General features: G+C 40.4%; 1 protein-coding gene across 3 annotated transcripts in view; it reads right to left on the bottom strand.

Moving 5' to 3' along the window:
- Positions 1-21019, bottom strand: part of LOC108505205 (sodium- and chloride-dependent GABA transporter 3) — a 98156-nt gene that overhangs the window by 12532 nt on the left and 64605 nt on the right. For all 3 annotated transcript variants that reach the window (XM_017830991.1, XM_017830990.1, XM_017830992.1), the window contains exons 8-9: positions 7358-7461; positions 1865-1989 (exon numbers count right to left, since the gene is read on the bottom strand). In XM_017830991.1, coding sequence (XP_017686480.1) covers positions 1865-1989; positions 7358-7461 — 229 coding nt within the window. The remainder of the gene's footprint in view (positions 1-1864; positions 1990-7357; positions 7462-21019) is intronic.

The following is a 21019-nucleotide window of genomic DNA, read 5'->3' as shown; positions in this document are numbered from 1 at the left end:
ACTTATTAAACTGCTGTGTCTGAATGCACCAGTTTTCTCCCATTTTCTCTTCCTGTTCCCTTCCCCATCCCACTGGGGAGGGTGAGGGAGTGAACAGCAATGTGGATGCTCAGCTGCTGCTGAGGGTCAACCCACCACAACTCAATTCTTATTTTATGGCAGATGAGAGGGGATAAATACAAGACTGAGAACCTTGACAAACTTTGTCTCTCAGAGTCTGAACATTAGGTGATGAGTCAAATTAGTGATGAAGACTCTGCCTGTATCCTGCACAGATGTTTGAAGGTGAACTTCTGTTAAGACTTCACAGTGCTTTGTGTTCTCCTTTTTCGGGTGGATGTGCAGCAGTACCAACCTCCCCAAATAAATAGCCTGTGGTCCTGTGATTGCCTTACAGAACTTATTAATATATCCTGGAATCTCTATTTTTTCCTAAGACAGGACTATATCTGACAACTTGTGCAGGAATACAGTCAGTGGGAGGAGCTGAATTTTGGGAGCCATGCCTGGTGCAAGGCAAATATCTACAGGCTGTTTGCTGTTCTGCTCTGTGCTTTTGAGTGCTGCTGGTGGTGTGTAACATCAATTCATGGGCTGCACATTTCCAAAAATCTTCAGAATAGAACATTTTTATAACAGCACTGTGAACTTCTCAGATCTGCTAAGATAACATCTCACCTGGTTCATCTTCTCCTGTTCTTATTTTTATTTACCTCTGCTCATTTTTCAGCTGCTTTCAATGAAGTCAGCCAGCCCTTAAAGCAGGGTACCAAGGCAGTATCACAGGCTGATAAAGGAGCACCTTGATGCTCCTGCTGCAATAACTTCACTGAAGTCCTGTTAACGCACTAGTGCTTTTTCATTTAACACAGTAGTTACAAACTCCTATAAATTCCAGAGGTACTGCTGTCTTTTAACCTTTTTTTTTTCCTGTTCAGTTTCTAAAACACTATAAGCCAGTTGTCTTGAGCACTTCAGTAAAAGAGAAATATTTTCCACGAGAGTATTAGTGAAGCTCTAATTGTTCTGCAGTTTGCCTGCTAATTTGGTCTAACTCCATGAGAGTCATTTATTCTCCTTAACTGCTCAGCATTACATTGTTTTTCTTTTTGGGCAGCACCCTCTTCTTTTTCTTCTGCTGAATTTTAACTGATGTTTAAAGATGTTACACCCACAAATATGTTAAAGAGCACTTAACTGCCACTGGATGTCCAAGTCCCATAATGAATGTAGATGGTTGATTTCTCATAAAGCTGGGCCTTTGAGCCCTTCTGGACTCAAAAACTAAAACTTTTATGCTTAATAAACAGAGTGTCTCAGTGGATGTTCCTCAGAGACAAGTTTACTGACATCAGCAGAGGGTGCTGGCAATCTGACTGCTGGAAATCTGTATTTGCACTGTATACATCAAGCAAGACCTCAGAGTACTTCCAAAGACTTCTCCTAAAAGCTGTTTTCTCATTACCTTAATAACCACAGCTTTTTTTCCTTATATATCCTTTCTAACTTCTTGTTTTCAGAAGGAAAAAATGTCTGTGGATTTCAGTCTGTCTCATTGGAAGAAAACAGAATGCAGATGAGGATGAGGATGTAACACTCACAACTGAGCAAGGTATCACTGCTAAATAATCAGCTGCAGTAGGTTTGTTTAACAGTGGCTCTTTGGCTTTATCAGTTTGGTACTATAATATTTTTTCACATTAATATTTTTCACACATAAATATCTGACCAAAAGAATAGTTAAGAAGTCTTCTTGCAGCAATTATTCTAATGAGTCACCCACAAGCCATGGCACAGACTAAGAACTTTGACTACAACCTCTGAGCATTTTTTGTTAACTCAGAAAACTGGTTTTGGAACTTACCCGACTCTGCAACTTCTGCAATGGGCACGCCTTGTTCATAAGCCATAAATCCAAGAACTGAAAAGATAGCAAAACCAGCAACAAAACTTGTGCCACTGTTCAAGCAGCAGAGCATGATGCAGTCTCTGAAAATATAAATAAAAAACACTGCTGTTGATCTCCAGAGCAGGGGTTTCCCTTCCAACACTGAGCCACAGGACTAACAGAACACCAGGCTGCAGGAATGAACAGTAGATTGCTCATTAAGAGTAAGCTCCCAACTCATACTGTGACTGGGAGCAACCAGCCAGGAATAAACACATGCAGGAGGATACCATCATAAAACCCTGGCTGTGTTTTAACTGATGGAATTGCAAACCTGTTTGCTCTTTTCCAACAGAATCTTTAGAAAATATGTATAACTATTGCAAGAATGACATTAAGAACTCCAGAGTAGTTGCAATAATATATTCCAGAGGACACAAATTCATTTATAAACTATATAAAAGTGGTATCATTTTCTTCCTGGGGAAAAAAAATATCCTATGGTCAGATCTTAGCTCCTTCTATTTCAGTTATATTGGCAATATATATCCATACAAAATACAACTCCAGTATGGTTTACAACCTTTTTTTAAGAAGCTGTGGGTATGAAAAGAATTGTAGATAGTCTAGGAAATCTGTGCATGCCTGAAAAAGTGCCCAACAAAGGCCAAGACTGTGTAGGGACCTCTCAGACAAACATATCCTACCTATCAAACTGTGACAATGACAAGGCCAAGGTGAAGAAGTATTTGTTTCCCCAGAATGGAAACGTCGCAGAAGTAAATCACTTCAAAAAAAAAGGGAAGATATTCTTGCAGAAAAGGGTGACTTTCCCCAGAGCTCAGTGAAATATCGTTGCTCATCCTGCCCTCAGATGGCTCTCCAGGCACGAGGGACGATGGGGCAAGAATGATTTACCATGACAGTCAGTCTATTAAGACTATTTGCCATGAGAGAACGCTGTGTACTTGAGAAAGCAAATGATCTAACCCAGATGTCTGAAAGTAAGTTAGGATCCTAAACCACTGAAACACAAGACAAGCCTGTAGCTGTCTCAAGCCCATCCCTTAGTCTGGTTTATTCTCATCCTACTATGGCTCTGAAGCAAGTTTTTGCACAAGCTATCAGTTGGAAAAAAGGACTCTATAAAATTCACAGCTTCAGTAATGGTTCACATCTTTGTCACAGATTTGTTGGGACTTTTTGAGAATCAGAGACAATTCCTACTTTAAATTCTTGGCATATATTCCTGCAAAACTCCTTTGCTTCTCTCTCTGTTTTGTGGCTGGTTTCGTATTTTTATCCTGTAACTTCATCTCGTGAGTTTAGGAAGTGAGGTGACCGGTTCCAGCATCTTGTTCCTTCACTGACAAGCCCACACTGCCCCACATCTCTCCAAAGCTCTTCCTGATACCAGCTGAGACTCACCTGAGCATCAGACACACACATTCCAACTGGCAGGGGAACAGCCTGACGTTTCTGTGCTGCAAAGTGAGAGATCAGCTCAACCGTGGCCAAAGGGCCATGAGAGGCTTTGGCTCTCTCTCATCACTTTAGCTACAGTTAATTTGAGAAGGTTTTATGTTTTCATAACCATTTCATAGTTAAAAAAAAATAAAAAAAATTATTTGTCACATCATCTACAAATTACTAAAATATACCAGGAATGAAAAATTTGTGGATTAATACTCAGACATGGACCAGTCCTGTGATGTTCACTCTTATTTCTTGCTTGAACTCCCTCTAACCCTGTTTATTGTCAAGGGTAAATAGGTTCCTTAAAATACTTTCTGAAAATAACCAGAATTCTAACCTGTTATTTATTTGCTTTTCATATGAAATTGCATCCTGCAGTTATTCCCAGCCAGGTCAGTTGTAGGCTTTGGATGTTTTAAAGCAAAGTAGCAATCAAACAGAATCTAAAAGGAAGGAACCAGGAGCACAGAGTCCTTTGTGCTTTACAGAGAAATAAAACAAAGCAAAACACCACCTTCCTGACCTTCTCAGTGTATTTCAGCTCTGAGTTAAGCTCTGGAGGGATTCTCACTGCAGCCCCTCTCACCTCAGAAACTGGTGAGTTCAGTGCTGAGAAATTAAAACTCAATGTGACGAAAACCTGTCGATAAGAGAGGTCAGAAAGATGGATTTTTTAAACTTCTGGGGGGAAAAAGAGATACTGCTTCAGTGGGGTGGAGCTGGCTGTTCACCAGCCATATGATGCTTCCACTTGGCACAGCCTGCTTTCTGCAGATAAGATTTATTTTAGATAATTCCCAGGCTTCAAATGCAATCCAAACAACAAGATTTTTTTTTATTTTTTTTTTTTTTTTTTTTTTTGCTGCTGAATGATGGCACAGGACATTTGAGACTGCTGATTCCTGAACAGGAGATAAAGGCTGGAGGTGGAGACACATCACTCCTGTGCACCTTCAGAGCCCCTGCCTGTGTCTGCTGCTCACTCCTGAAGGAAGGTCCAAACGGTTGGAGCTGGACTATCCCACTGAACAAGAGGATCACAGCCATTCCTCCACTCACAGGGAAGTCCTAAAAACCACAGCACCTGGGCCCAAAATATCCAGAGGGTAGGTACAGATTTCTCCAAGAGAATGGGCAAAAGGCAACCTCAGGGGATTTTCATCACCTCCAGTACCTGTTCTTTCCATGTAACAGAACTACAGCTGAATCATTTTCATCCCCCAGTGAAGGAGTCACAGACCAAACGCAGGTTCCCTGGGAACCCACCAGTGTTTCCACTCCTATAATCTCCAATTTTCATTTCCATCCTTCTTTTGTCTTTGCAGGAATTCTACTAACCCCTCAACTCTTTGGGTTTTTTTCCCTGTTGACAGATGTGTGTAACCTGCAGTTTAGTCCTTTTTTGCCACTTTGAGAAGGAAAATTGAGAGGGGGAGTCTGGATCTGTCGGTTGTGAAACAAATAAACTTTAAAACACTAATGCCCAAGAACTACTGGAATTTTTTATGAGGACCCTTGGTAGAAAGGCATCAGAGCCTGCATGAAGGCCAAACTGATTTCAAACGAAAGGAAAACCTCAAATTTTTATGAAAACGTCACATTCTTCCAAATTAAATTCTTGCCAATCACCTGAATAATTCTAGGTGAATTATTCTCTTGAATAATTCTTTCTCCTCTCCCTGCCTGACAGGCAGGACACTGCTGAGAATTCCTGCTGCCTTCCTTAAGAAGCTCCTCACAAATCTGCTAAGACGTTGAGAGAAGTTTTCAGACAGGAGGCAAACTCAGCATGGGGAAATTATATCAAAATTTATTACTAACAATAAAAACTATAGAAACTAAAGAGCATTCTGAGCTTGATAAAAATTAGAGGAAACTTTAGTACACCTTTCTCTTATTTATGAGGGGAAAACACTGCCTGGTGATGGCACTGCCACTAATTTCATCCTTTCACAAGAGTTACTTTTAATATAAGCTGCGGTAAATCCAGAGAGGATCTGTATTTATGTGTTACAATGACAGCTAAGTAAGGACAATAAAAACTAATTTCCTATTCAAAGATGCGAAGTGACTTGCTTACAATTCATTTACAATGGTAATGAATTAAATCAGGTTTGACTATTTAATTCACAAGACCCTCGTGCAGTTTAGATTTCTTTTTTTTGCACTAAAATACCTCATGTCATTATTTTCCACAGAAACTTTCCCCTAGGAAAAAAAATGTGGGAAAACAGAGGGCAAAAAAAAAAATCAATATTATGATCAGACAAAGAACTGTAGGGACTGCAGGAGGAAAACCCATATCTCGATTTTGATTTTTTTTTTAAGTAGTAATTAGAATATAAATTTAATTCTGCTTTTCACAGCATAGCTGTTTTGTATGTCTTGCCCTGCTCAACTCAGCAGTGCTCTGCACTTAACTGCTGTCCTACTCCTTCCCTCAGATTTCTTAAGAATCCCATGTCAGGACACATTAAAAAATCTATTTCTCATTTGGGAAATATTTTGGGAGAGGAAGTTGCGAGGCTTGGATTCAGTAAAAGGTCGGCATCTTGCTCGGGAGTTTAGAGGAGACCTGGAGCTGTGCTTTACAGTCCTGGGCTGTAGGGGTCAGAGGGAAGGAAGGAAAATTACATCAGCTCTGTTCACACATCAAAACTCCCGCTTTTTGTAATGAGTCACAGAAGGAAAGCTAGGAAAAAGATCACTGCGGTCCTTGAGGTAGTGACACAATAGTTTCTAGATGGCTGGCAACTAGAAAGAAATAAAAATAAGATTAAATAAGAGAGAAAAGGAGTGGTGCTTTTGTTAAAGCATCACTTGTGTTAATTAGGGAAAACATTCCTTACCAGCTGCTCTGTAGGGGTATCGTTATTGTTTATCAGCTCTGAGGGTTGTAGGGGTTTTACTCCACTTTCTGCAGCAAAACATTTGGAGTTTTGGCTGTCAAAGCCAAAGCAAAGAGTAACTTTATCGCTGCTAAGTTACTTTGCATGTTTAGATGTTAAAATGCCTTTAACTGCGGCTGGATGGCTTTGCAGACGTTCAGCTGGTGGATACATCCCTGTCTCTGTGGTTCCCAGGATTCCCCCCCCTCTGTGTCTGAACAGTCCTATAGGTCGGTGTTTCTCTGAGAGAAGAGCAAACATGGAAAGAAGGAGGCGTTTCCTAAAACTCTCCAAGTAACACTGTAACTTAGAACTTAAATACTTACACTTTCAGGGCTTTAAGGGGTGGTGTGTTTGGGGTTCTTTTGCTTTTGGACTGTATTATTTCTTTTACAGAAAAGTGAAATTTTAATTCTCCGTCTGGAGACCATAATGGACTCAATACAAAGTGTCCTTTAATACCTGGTAGGAATTGTAGGAAAATGAATTCAATAGTCACTGATGCCAGAATTAAAAAGCACTGCTGGTATTCCTGCCCATGCCAGTGACACGGAATGAGGACTTTGTGAGAGTCATATCCTTTTGACATTGATTCAGGAAAGATTAAAAGCTACTGAAGTTATCAGCAATTCCCCCCCTGATTTCTACAGAGATAAGCCATGAAATGCAGCCCATTCCCTCTGCTCTGGGCCTGCAAACTCTGGGGTAAAGTGACACTCAGAGTGGAGACCCAACTTAGGTGAGTTTTAATAATAGTTTTTGAGTGGGATTTTTTTTTAAAGCAGATCAAATAACACACCCACGTGCAGTTATACACGTCTGGAATTCTGTATTTTCCCATGCAATTGTGCATCCTGATGTGCACCGAGGGGCTCGTGGCTGCGTAAGGGTCAGATATGATCAAAAGGGATGAAAACACCAAATTTTGGGGAGGTTTTCCTCTCAGACAGTTATGAGGAACATTACAGATCTTTGTTCTGTGAAATGCTTATGAATATTCACGCAAACAGCCAAAGGAAAATGGAAGCAATTCCGAGTGAAGCTGGGCGTGTGGACACTTCTGTCACTGAAAACAAATGCAGAACAAGAGCGTGGAAGGAATTACCTGTAGCAGTTGTTGTTGTAGTTGTTGTAGCTTCCCAGGGCTGTCAGGCACCCCAAGCAAATGGCATAAGAGAAAAATATCTGCGTGCCAGCATCCACCCACACCTGGGGACAGAAAACATGAAGTGCTTAAAAAGGTCGAGCAGAAATCACCTGTATGCATTTATTGGCTGTGAATTTGCAGAGGCAACTCTGCAGGTTAAGAGGGTCTAGGAAACCTTTTACAAATCACAACCTTAAAAAAAATCATTATTTAAGTGAAATTCCCCTCTCCTTCTCAGGGGTATAAAGCTCAGCTGGTCTTTACAGGTTCAACCTAATTGAAGTAGAAAGTGAGACAGAATTTCTGGAGAAGAACCTCAACCAGTACAAATTCTTTAATGGCTTTATTAGCATTAGAAGGTGTTAGTTATTGCAACCTAAATAAAATCATCTCCATTTATCTCATTCCCATTTGATAGGTATTTACTCAAATTAAGAAATCTAGTGTGAATAAATATTCTAAAGACAAAATATTCTTTTCATAGATAACTTATTAATTAAGCTGGGTAAAGAGAAGGGATAACTTATCCAGGGAAAGGAGGTTTTTAGCAATACTTAGTGGTTCCAATTAGGCATGAAACCATGGTTCTAGTCACATTACAATTAACAAATAAAAGTTCTGAAGAGTTTAACAAGTCAGTAGCTTTATCATATCATCATGGTAACATTTATATCCTAAAGTGTTGCAGACACTTAATTCTAAATCAGAGGAAAGCAAAAGGAAGCCTTGGCTGACACAGATTCTTCTCCTCACAGCAATCTCAGAACATTAATAGGCAATTTTTTTTTACTTTAAAAGCACTCCAGCAAAGCAGTTTGTTGCATTTGACCAGCCTGAGTGTGTTCTCATTGGAGGTGAATGTACCCTTTGAACTCCTGGTTTGGCCATGAGAATGATGTGTAGAACCCACATCTACACTATTATTTCCAGTCCAATAACTTCCTACTCCTGGTTATTCCTGGGATAAATGATCTCTGTAAGTTTTTTTGTTAAAGCAGAGCAATCAAAGTGCTTTCCAGAGAAGTACCAAGACCCTGACTGATAACCAGAGGCAATGACTGTGCAGCAGGAAAAGAGGGAATACAGGGCACACAGGTAATGACTTTGTGACTAATAACAGCAATCAGATACTCGTAAATATATGAAGGAGATGTGTTTGTTTTACATGTGATCAAGTGAGACCTTGGTCTCTGGAGTTGTTGAGTGTTTCTGTTTAGAAATAACATTAAGATCACATTTGATTTACATCAGTGGCTTAAATGGTTCCATTCCTGTCATACTGAATAAGACACAGCTGGGTTACATCCCAGAGTTTCACCACTTGGTAAGGAAAAACTGCACAGAGAAAGGCTTTTGACAGACAGGATCTTTAACAAGATTGGAAGCTCCCAAAAAGCTGTGAGTAGCAGAGGTCAACTGAAAATGCACGGTCTTGTGAGGCACAGACAAAAGCTGGGAAACTGGATCAGCACGAGGATCGTTCCCTTTCCGTTCTTCCACACTGCGCTGGGGCAGGGCATCGTGAGGCACTCAGATGAGCAACAGCCTTTCCTGTTGGCATCCACCAGCCCCACACAAGTCTGATTATTCCTTGGACAGCAAGTCCTAGTGGAAATGGGGGCAAAGGAGAACTGTGTTCTGAAGGGAGAAGCTCCAGAGCTGCCGGAGAAGAGGAGCAGGGAGCACGTCCCTCTGGAGGTCCTGTGTAGCCAGACAGAAAAACAGACAAAATGCTGGCCAGAGGTAATAACTATTTCCTCCAAAGAAAACAAGTCTGCTCTAAACACCATGACATCTGAGAGTGATTACACCTAAAAAGTGGCAAATACTTTATGAGAAACTGTTCTGCAAGCAAATGTTCACGTATTCTAAAGAAGTTCAATTAGATTGAAGAGCCATATCGTTGCACTGTATCACATCATACCACAAAGTCATACCCTTGCACTAGAAATTCTATCAGAACTTATGGCTGATGTTCAAACAGGAAGGAGAAATAATTTTATTTACTGTATGGAATAATAGAATCAGCACAGCTTCTTTTGGGTTGTATACTCATAGGACCAGTAACATTTAATTTGTGATCACCATTAATACTTCAATTTCAGGTTTCTGAAATGGCAAAAACTGATCAACAAAGTAGGAAATAGGGAAATAAATTTAGAAGCCACAGGAAGATTTTCAATAGCTGGAAAAATACAAGAGCTGGAATAACTCTGGTATATTTTTGCCACAAGACCAGACATGCCAACACTCCAAAGCCATTTGGTTGATATTTCAGATCAGTTCTTTATATCCTTGCCCCAACAGCAGATGGGCATTTGACATTTAGCATCAGGCTGCAGTACTCAGCTGTGGCTGGAGAACCTGGCGAGGTGCACAAATTGTGTATTAGTCTGGGTCACACCACTCCTAGTCATTCCCAAACTGCTCCTCAGGGGAAGTTGTTCTCGTTAAAACTCGTGGTGGATACAGATGGGCTCTTGTAGACACCACTCCCAATTCCAGGTGCCATCCATCTCCTTTATGGCCACAAAACCATTATCGATTTTTTTTGCAGAGAATGCTGAATCTGCACTGTCTGGCTTAGCCTAGAAGTTGTTACATTTTCTAAGTACATGGAATGGACATAGCACAATTCTGGGGAACAATGAAATTCTGAGGGACAGAGACAAAGAGAACATTGCCAGCAAGCTGCAAAGCCGGAGCAGCAGCTGGTGACAGGATGGGACAAAAGGAGGACATGGGTCTGAAAGGAGACATGGCTCAATATGTTCCTGGCAGGAGCAAATTCCAGAGAATTCCTGTTCATGCTTTATGAACTTGGTAGCTTGAAAATCCTTTGCTTAGTGACAATTAAGTCAATTCAACAGTGTGCGTTCATAAATTTGGGGACCTAAAGTGTTTTATAGTTTCTATCAGCTCCTACTTTAAAAGGTGGAACTAAGTCTTTTTTTTTTCTTCATCTCATATAAAGGTTTTCATGCCAAAAGAAGATTAAAATTAAACCACTAAACCTTTATTATACCCTAATATTTAAAAAATCCCGATGCCAAAGGACAGAATCTGTGCTCACATTTTTGCACCCCCCCACAACAGCACAGTCACTCCTCCCATTCCTGGAATGGGAATCATTCCTGCTGGCTCAGGGCTGTTCACCAAGCCCATGGAATGGAGCTCTGTTCCCAAAGGGAGAAAGTGATATAACCAAGCCTCAGCTTTATGGTACTGCCTGCTTTCTCCAGGTAGGAAGGAGGTCCAGCAGTGAGAGACTGTGAGAGCCTCCACTTCCCATTTTCTGAGTGGGAAGGGAACAGCAGAGCTGTCTGTGTCCTGATCCCCACTCTGGGGCTTTCCCACACTTCATTAACAGCTTTCCTGACTCACACCATGAGCTCACAGCCAGCAGTCCCAGCATGATAACTCCTGTTGGTACAAACAATCCCACGGGACAGAACAAGCAGGAATATTTTTAACTGAAAAATCAAAGTTCGCAAAAATTCAGCTGGCAAATGAAATCAGCCCAGGTAACCTTAATTTGGCCTTCTTGTGTGTAGGTCTAGGACACAATCCTCGTTAACAGGAATATTCTTCTCTCTGCCCAGGGAGATGAAGTGAGCTGGTCAATCCTGATGCCTGGAGCATCCCGTGCCTCCTTTGTTGCCATGATTTTAGCTCATGTAATGAATGAAGGATAAAGAAGAAGGAGGGCAGATGTGCTGCAGTGAAGACAGCAGAACACTGCTCCAGAGAATTCAGTTCTTTTCATGGCCCAGCTTTAAAGTTCCTGTGTGACGTTATGTCCATAAATCACTTCAACCAACCTTGGAGAATGTTCATTAACTGGGGTCTCCTCCTTTAACTGGTGTCCAAAGTGAAGCACAAAGTTACTGAGCACTCACTGTTGCAGCTAAGGTGAATGGAAGGCATGTCTTGAACAACTTAAAAAAAAGGCAGTATAAGAAACCAATTTCAGACTGAAAATCCCAACAAGAATGAGGTCCTCTCAGTTTAGTCTCAATGTCAGTAAGATGAGGTCGTGCCATACACTGAAAGCAAAATAACTGAGGTTTATGAAGTGTGTGGACAGTGCAGAAATAAGTCACTTTGAAAGGCTGAGCCATTCTTTGTGATGATCCAGCTCTATATCAAGCATATTTACAGGGCCAAGCAAGGAGTGAAAAGGATAAAAAAAAAACATTGCATAACTGCCCTGAAATGAGCTTAGCTGGTGCTGTACCCAAATAAAGCAGAGACCTTAGGGAAAACCTATTGTGTGTTGACATCGATTATTTCCATAATGCATGGAATAAAAATTAGTGTTGCTCACCTGAAGGAATATAATTAGAGTCCAGGGTTTTCTCTAACTTTGTACCTTCCCTTTGTTTTCTATATTCTCTGTATATATTTTGTATACACTGTTATGCAGCTGTTATGAAATCCTCTCGTGACAGCAGGAAATATCTCCCAGCATAAACTGACTTTAACTGGTACTTCCATGAGCTTTTAGAGTCGTGTCAAACAGCAGAATGACTCAAAAGGTGTAAAACTGGTTTGTGTCTGAGGAACACAGGAAAATTAGGCAGCTATTTTATAGTCTGATCCTCCTAAAATATATTTAGGTTGGGGGTTTTTTTAAATATGTTGTCTCCTGAGAAGCATCATTTTACACCTCAGCTAGGAAGCTACTCATGGAGTTTCTTTAGGAAAAATGCCAGATGCCTAAAATGCACGTTGAGGACATATTGAGTGGAAATGGGAGGGGTTAGTTAGAAATGTGATAGTCAGAAATTATGTTTGTGTGTTCAAATCCCCATCCAGGATCTCCCACCTCTGTGTCTGAGCCCTGGAGGCCAAAGGCCCCTGGTCAGCCTGCATTGCTCTGCCCCTGAGGATCCATCCTGGGGCTGGAGGCAAAAGCTCTTGGGGTAAACAACAGCTGGTGCTTTGATTTTTCAGTCTGCTGCTCAAAGAGTGGTAAAAAGAGAATATGCTTTTTTTAGGAATGCCCCAGTGCAGCACTAAATCACCTCAGCCATGTCCTATCCTTGCTCCCTGTTATCCTGGTCTGACTGACAGATCAGGTCAGAGTGGTGGGTTAAAGTTTCAGAGATTCATGTAGGTAAAGAAACACACCTCACCCTTTCTCTTTTTGCAGCCTTTTAATTATATTTCACAGATTTCTTAATGGTACTAAATCATGGTGAGACTGTTCAGGTGACAGTTTAGAGTTTCAATGCAATGGCTGAGCTAAAAGAACTGCAACATCCAAGTTTCTCTGTATACAACAGGAACAACAATCAAGCACCCTGCATGTCCTTCCATTAAATAAAATGTATATATTGTCTGTCCATGGCCTTTCCTGCAACCCCTCAGTTGACAGATCTGATAGAAATTATGCACATCAGGGCTGTTAATGTTTGCACCCACACAGTTCAGTTTACTTCCTTCAGTATTCCTATAAAACCCAAGGGGATTCATTTCACACTGATGCCCAAGTACTGTCTGGAATATGCATCTCAGGGGAGCAGCATCATGAATATGTACCTTTTTTCCCCCTGCATTTTTAACAGTGAGCTTGAACACCCACTTGAACTGAAAAGCTCAAAGCACCCTTAACTACAGGGTGGTTAATGACAATCCTATCATGAAGCCCCTTCTGAGAATATGGGAGACCTCACAAGACAGCTCAATGCTGCACTCATTCTTTAAAACATGATGTTCCAAGTGTTGACAGTCATTTATTTTCCATTTTGTTATCAGAGGAGAAGCAATCACTTCAGGTTTTCTTTTAATTTATTCATTACTTTTTGATGAATCTCAGCAGTTTGTATTTTCACGAGTGGATTGCCTTTGGTTTCAAAGAAGAATTTTAAAAATAAAGCCTTTGCTGTCAGGAGATAGTAAATGAAATTTCAAGGTAAGGGCATAGAATAATTGCAGAATTTCATCACACTAATAATGCCTGAATAAATCAACCTGTTGCCAAATAGGTTTAGGTGTGACAGGACTGGAAGAAACTATAAAATATGAGCCTTGATATTGAAGTAGTACCTGCACTTAATGAGTAAGGGATGAGGCAATCAACAACACGTTTAATTGTGATCACTGAAAGAAGCTTTCGGAGAATCAAACCATTTCAAAAGTAACCCTAATACAGGCTTCCTTCCTCTCCTCCTGCCACTGGAATGAGGTAAGAGCATTTCAGGGAGTGCTGCCTTTGGCCATGCCAACCACAGCTCCAACAGGTCGGAATAGGGCTAAGAATTTCTGACATAAAACTGTAGGAAAACCTAGATACTGAGTAGGAAAAATAGATACTGAGCATAACATGATGAAAAAAAAATGCTGTTTCTGATAGCTCTGGGAAAAAAACCCAAGTCCCAATTTCACCCTGCCTTTCATCTCCTGTAGCCTGGGTGTTTCTTTTCTATTGGTTCATCATTCAAGATGCTTTCAGCTCCCAGCTAAAATCCCCGACTGGAAGGAGCTGGAATTGAAAACCAAGGGAACCTTTCTGCTGTTGCAGAAAACATCAGGTGCTTGTGCTGAGCCCCCACACACAGTTCAGAGAACACTCACATGGAGAGGCAGATCCCACCAAGATGTTTCCACCTTGTTGCAAGGTGCACCTGGAACCTTTCTTTCCTCTCCTGATTAAAAGGCCTTTGTTTTACGTTGAAACTCATAAAAATAGCTGTGATTGTACCTACGAAACTAACATGAATAACTTGGCTATGTGAAAAAAACCCAAGCCATGTTCATATATAATGAACAGGAAGACTGCAACTCCTCCATGTAGCAAACAGGACTCCAGAGCCACAGGACTCTGCTATTCAGAATAATATTCTGATTTTAAGAACAGAGGGAGTACACACTCTCCTGCCACAGGACAGTGCCACACAGCCTGAAGTTTCCTGGTGAGCTTTACCATTTTTTATTCACCAAGACTATTTTTCCAAGCCTTAGATCTCGTGCCTCTTTTATAAAGGACAATATTGTCACTGAGATGAACTCTTGACAACACCAGGATTATTCTGCTGACTGCAGAGTGCCTACCCAGCGTAGGGTGATATGAAACTGTAAGAATCATTCCTTAAATTACAGCTTATTCCATTCCTCTGCTATGAGTTGCATTCCTGGGTATATATGAATGTTACTTCCAAGAAAAATGCTAAAGTAGGCAGCAGTGGAGGGCTGAGAATTTTACCCCGATCTTATTCCAATTAAAGTCATTTTTTTTCTGGCTTTCTCATTATGAAGAATATTCAACTACATCACAACCTGTTCTGCTGGGCACGGTTTAGGACAGCTGCCAGCAGCAGGAGAACACACCAGGATGACAAACAGGCTGGGTATGTACACACTGGGAGGAAGGCAAAAGGTCTCTGTGTGGCTTTTGGGGGGTTTTTGGCCCTTGCTGTGTTCCTCACGTGCTAACCAAGGCAAGAAATGCAATACATTCACGTGGCATCCCACCAGAAAGGCAGCCAGAGATCCGTTCTGGATATTTTCAATGCAGGCTGCCTTGTCAAATGGATGGAGAAGAGGCCAAAGCACCACATCTGCCCCAGAGGCCACACTTGCATCGCCTTCAGATTCTCCTGCACGAAGTGCAAAGACAACTCACTGCCATCAACTGAAATCTCTGTTCAAAGGCATGAAAAAGAAAAGCAACGAGCTTGCATTTATTCTTTAGCCACTCTCTTGCAATCAGCTGAATTTTTTTTCTTCAATAGCAGCTGACACAAAAATCAGCTGAATGTCTGAGCTGTGCAACTGCCAAAATAAGGAACTCAGAGGGCAAAGTTCTGTTCTATTCTGAAAAACAACCCAAACACTCAGAAGATGCAGACATTCATAGTGAATAAATCTATTCCTTGCATGCATTCTGCTCTTCTCCTGACTATGTGTCTTGCTACAATGAATCCTGCAGGCAAAATCAGAGGGAACAATAAACTTTACTATTTTCATTTTCCTGCATAATCAACACAGTTATTGTACCTGCATAGTTTTTCATATTTGACTATAAAATAGTCCTGGCATATGTTTAGTTTTTAAAAAAACCTACAAATCTTTTAAACAGAGCTAATATAAAAAGACATATTTGTTTAGAAAACAGACCAAAAGAATTATTTCACAAAATTAAACTAATTAATACCCGGGGTCACAATAAAAACCTTTTAGCTGAGTAGGAAAATACAACTTCTCACATGGAACTGAAATCTTGGAATAACCAGTGAGCAGAACAGGCTATTTTTATTTTTAGTTTCTATTTGCAACTTTAAAGTAACTTTTCTGCGTAGAATGTTACTTTGACTGAAGACACAGGTTAAAGGCTCTGAGAACTTTCATGATGTCCTTCATGATGCCTCACCAAATACACCTTCAATAGTTGTTCTACATACTTTTGATATAATTATTTTCCATTAAATGTACCCCTTTAAAAGTAAACTTCCAATACCTGTTTTGCTATCCACATTTATTGAGCCTATGCTAGAAGTGTGAATGTAGAAAAATAAGGATATAAATCAGACAATCCACTGAAAACGTGCCTGTCCTCGGGCTACTTGAAGTGGCAACTGTTCTGACAATCCTTGATGTAAAAGAGCATTTAGTGAGATGTACAAGCGAAGCTCAACTCCTCCAGGCTCATCCAGATGGCAAGAACAGGACTAAAATATCCCTCAGTTATCTCCATGCAGCCTCAGTCAGCTCCAAGGAATCGTGGCTGAGGGCAAAGCTGGGATGCCTGTCTTAGAAAAGGAAAGGAAAAAAACCTGCTGGACCCAAGCACGCTGGCACCGACTATGTTACCTAAAATAAATAAGCTCTTTAGCCCCTGCCCCCTGTCCCCAAATGCCTTTTCAGAAAATAAATAAATAAGAGATTATCTCGTTGCTCTCTCAGCTCAGTGGGAAATGCCGTTAAATGGGGAACCAAACCAAAACAAAATATGAACTGTGTATTGTGGGGAAGCAGCAGCAAAAATGCTGAATTTTGGATAGCGGAGCGAGTTTGTTTCTGAAGTTTACTACCCAGGGCTTTTTAAACAACACAGCTTCTGAAAGCACAGCCTTCATTAGAGCAGGAAAACACAACTTAAACGACCAGGCAGAAAATGGCTGAATTAAGCTCTTTTTTTCCTCTCTTTAATGGTAGTGATTCTCAAAAGATTAAAAGTAGGTTAGGGGAATAATAAAACAGCTATGTTTCTAGTGTCTACCTGACAACAGCTTTTGTAGAAGTGAATAATTACATGAAAATCACTTCCTTTCCACCTCTCTTTGGGATTTCTGTGGGTTGCTAGGCAGTGTCTCTCCTACCTTCTGCTAATGTTACTTACAGGCGGGCTGAATACAGCATATTCATTCTGAGAATGGAAGCTGAGGGGGAGAAGGACCTAAATACTTGAAGTTTTGTTTATTCATTGCTGCATTTGGAGACCAACACTATAGCTCGGATTACTTTACACCTATTGAAATGCTAATTTTCCGAGGCGGAGTTGTCAGCCAAGTACCACCCTGTTTAAATGGGACAGGACCTTCCTCGAGGCAGGAGCCACACCAGTAGCATGTTTCTGTGGCGGCAGCCAACGGGGAAAGTCAGGTGCTGGAGCAAAGCGTGCTGAGGGGTCTTTCAGGGACTTGGAGGAGAAACCCTTTTACGCCCTCTCACTGCTCCTCGTGGCTAAAATAGCGCTATTATGAGAGTAGTTTTATTTCCCGAACTCCTCAACCCAAAACTTCTGGGATATCTTAATTGCCTTTGTGTGGTTCCAAAATAAGCAGCCACGAGGTGCTGTTGGACTTCCCTGTCTGTGTGATCCTGAGTGTGTTCACACAGACTGGGGGGTATAAAATCCTTCCCTGTGAGGGTGGGGAGGCCCTGGCACAGGTTGCCCAGAGAAGCTGTGGTTGCCTCATCCCTGGAAGTGTCCAAGGCCAGGTTGGACAGGGCTTGGAGCAACCTGGAATAAGTAGAAGGTGTCCCTGCCCATGGCAGGGAGTTGGAACAAGATGAGCTTTAAGGTCCCAAACCATTCTGTGACTGTATGTACATCAAAAAAAGAGAAATAAACATTATCCCAAAATCCCTTTCCACTGCAGGGTGCTGGCTGAGATAACTGGGGCTGGAATGCTCCCTGGACAGGGCAGGTGTGTGTGGCTGTGGGAAGGGCAGCAAATCCATTGCAAGGTTTTGGGGGGTTTAAAAAGCGTCTTTGATTTACAAACTTCAATTTCAGTCTTCTGGGCCTGCAAATCACTTTGATTATGGGTTTGTCAGTCGACATCTCCAAAGTTACCTCACTCAGCCTGATACAAAGGAGACAAGAATGAGACCAGAGGTGTTGGATTCACCTCCCAGTCAGCCTATTCTGATGGCAGGACTCAAATCCCTTGAAATATATTCCAGTTTTCCATTATTTTAGTTCTGAAGCATACAATAAGGAGATGCATGACAGCATAAGGTACACAGAATATTCAAGAGATATCACTCATATAAAAACGATTTTGTGTCTATGATGAACACAATTTTGGGGGGGAAAAATCATAGCTAGAAGACTTGTTTTGTGTCTGAGCAATAAGAAATGAAAATTATCTTCAGTAGCTTGTGTTTGGGAATCTGGCAATCTGGGAACCTCTTTAAAAAGGTACTGATAAGAGGTAAAATGCCACTGAATAACAATATCTCTTGGGAGCAGCATTTGCTTTTTCACTGACTCATTTCTTGTAAGTGCAATTCAAATGTGGGGAGTTCAGGGCAGCAGGATGGTTTATGTTGTGTCTCTGTGGTGAAGCTGTTTGTATTAACAGTTCTTGGGTGTGGAAAACAATCTCACATTCTGGAAAGGTAAAATCACTGACTGCTGAGCATCCCCATGTTCTAGTTGTGCCCCAGAGCTCTCTTGCAGCGTGTCTTAAAAGCATCAGAAGTTTTGCCTTCTCCTACATTTTCACTATGTAAAGCTTCAGGCATTTGGAAATAAAAGGGTTTTTTTCATTCTGTGCATGATATAAAAAAGCACAGAGAACAGTCACTGCCTTTCTCTTTTCAGTATCTCAGAGATAGCAGAATTTACCAGATCTGTTGGGGAGCATGTTAATGTCATTTCCTGTAAATGATAAATAAAGATGCTCAATTTTTTTTTAAATGAGTGCAGGAAGTGCAGGTAACTAATTTTTAAAATGAGGGTGTTGATTAGTGTTCCACTTCACTAAAACACTACCAACAAATCCTCTCAGAATGAGATATTTGGGAGCTCCCACATCATGCACTCAGGGGAGCATCAAAATATTTACACTCACTTGCATTGAGACATTGATGAGAGAGGTCACCCTGACTAATTTCTGCAGTATTCTGAATCCAGACCAAGAGGGGTTTAAAGTTTTCTTTCTTCAAATATTCTGTTTGAATTACATTGGCCAGAAAGCTGGGCTCTGAGGTGGTTTTGCTTTTAGGTTTTCAGGGGCAGGCAAGAGTTTTAGCAAATGTAGTAGGGTTCTATTTCCTCTCAGCAAGTTGTTCACTTCAAGATACCCAATTGCTGTCACAGAGCAGCTCAACTGTGATATCACAGTGACAAAACAAACCCTTCTCCAATACCTTTTTTTTTCACTCCTCTTGTGTTTTTAAGTTTCTTATTCAGCATCCCTGAAGCTGGAGATATTGGAACACTGGAGATGCTAAACACAGGATTCAGCCCTGATATTTGAAATATTTGCAAATGAATCATTGTTCGAAACTTCACTCAGAAATTAAGAGGAAATTATACTTAGGTTATATAATGTTAGGTGAAACGTTATTTAATCTAACTGCTTTAAAAATAATAATTCTCAACAATTCTTTTTAAGCAATCTTAAGAATACTTATCCTACAAACTGCACTTTAAAAAAAAAAGTATCTAAAAACCCCAGAGTTTGAGACAAAAGAAAATGGAGTTATAGAAGCATGAAGATAGTTTGATCTCAAATTCTTCTGACTGAAAACAACCTGAGCCTTGTACTAAACTGAGTTTCCCACAAGGGGATTTCCATTCATTTCTGCAAGTTAGATACTGTTCAAGTAAGCACTGATGAATGTTAAAATTACACATAAACCCCGACTGAGGCAAAGTTTGACTGAGAAGTGAAATGCTGTGTATTGTATATGTGATATTATTTAAACAGTCATTGTTGTAGGATGCTGATCCAAAGGAATCAGACATATTAATGAAGTAATTCTCTCTCTGTTGCTTTTATGGGGAATTAAAAGCTCTACATTAGGGTTCCTCAGCAAGTTGCCCAAAATCAAATGGAATATCTGCTCTTCAGGAGTCCCCAGTGATTTTCAGTGACTCCTGTGGGATCTGAAGATCCCAGAGCACTTTGAGTCCTGAAGGTTCTACTCAAGTCACATATTTCACCTCTGACATATTTAATGTCTACTTCACCATGTGAAAATTTCCCTGTTTAAGGCACGCTTATATTTAGCACTATACAGTTTAAAAAAAAAAAGTAGGAAAATGAAAGGAAACTCAGAAGAGAAAAAAATCTGCCGCCTCTCTACTGAAAGCTTAAAAATGCTACAGTTCAATTTGAACAGGTAAAGCTTTTGTAATGTTAGGGCACAAAACTTAAAGGAAATTTTCCCCTCAATTTCCAGGGGCCAAGATTTTACCTTGATAGTTTTGACAGAATTAGAATTCATAAAAATAAAAAAATGCAACTAAAGGACTGGCTTATTGGCTTCATTTACTTGCAGAAATATTTATCAAGTTTGAAATATGTGAAGATTTAATATATACACATATATATTCTACTATTCTAAAGTAACATTTAGAAAATTATGGGCTTGAGGACACAATAGGCAGAGTAAAAATTAAAAAAATACTTATCATTATAAAGATTTTGAAGTTGAGCTGTGTTGGAATAATCAAATGGATGCTATAAATTCTAACCTAAAAAAAAAAAAAGCCCTAGGAACATATTTAAATTTTCTAAGCAGAAGATCAAAGTTTATCCCCCAAAAGTTTATCTATGTTCATTTTATCTTTGTTCACTTGAGAAATCCCTGACACAACAAAACATTTCTTTGACTGCAAAGCTCTTGCAGAAGGAACCCTAAAGGTGGCAGTTGGGTACTAGAATAATTATAGTAAATATGGTAAAATAGGCTTATACAGAATGTCTACCCTTATATACACTGTCCCAAAGACAGAGAAATTCCCTCTTCAGGTCACTGCATGACCTTAGGTCACCCAAGGTATTAATTCTCTCTTTGCATATGCACACAAACATCTCATTAATTCCTGACAAAAAGAACTGTCTTCAGCTGGAGAGTTTGTCTCAAGGGATACGTGTAAGTGAATTGGTTCTATGCACCAATACTATATCCTTTTACTCAGTTTGCATCCTGCCATGAGGCAGAACAACTCCATTCCTTAGAGGAGGGTGTGCAGACAGGCACTGTCAATACAGGGCAAGAACAGACAGAGTGGAAACAGCTCTCTTAAAACGTGCTTTTTACTTTTACCTATTTTTTTCTCCTTTGTTTGCTCTTGCATTTCCTACAGCAGCAGCACCAGCATTAAAGGATGTTTGGGGCAATGGATGCACTAAACATTTCGTTCACACTTTCTCA

This window comes from Lepidothrix coronata, unplaced genomic scaffold (genome assembly GCF_001604755.1).
Source record: "Lepidothrix coronata isolate B3197 unplaced genomic scaffold, Lepidothrix_coronata-1.0 Scaffold186, whole genome shotgun sequence".
In the NCBI taxonomy this organism is placed as follows: domain Eukaryota; kingdom Metazoa; phylum Chordata; class Aves; order Passeriformes; family Pipridae; genus Lepidothrix; species Lepidothrix coronata.
This window is presented reverse-complemented; position numbering and strand designations above follow the sequence as displayed.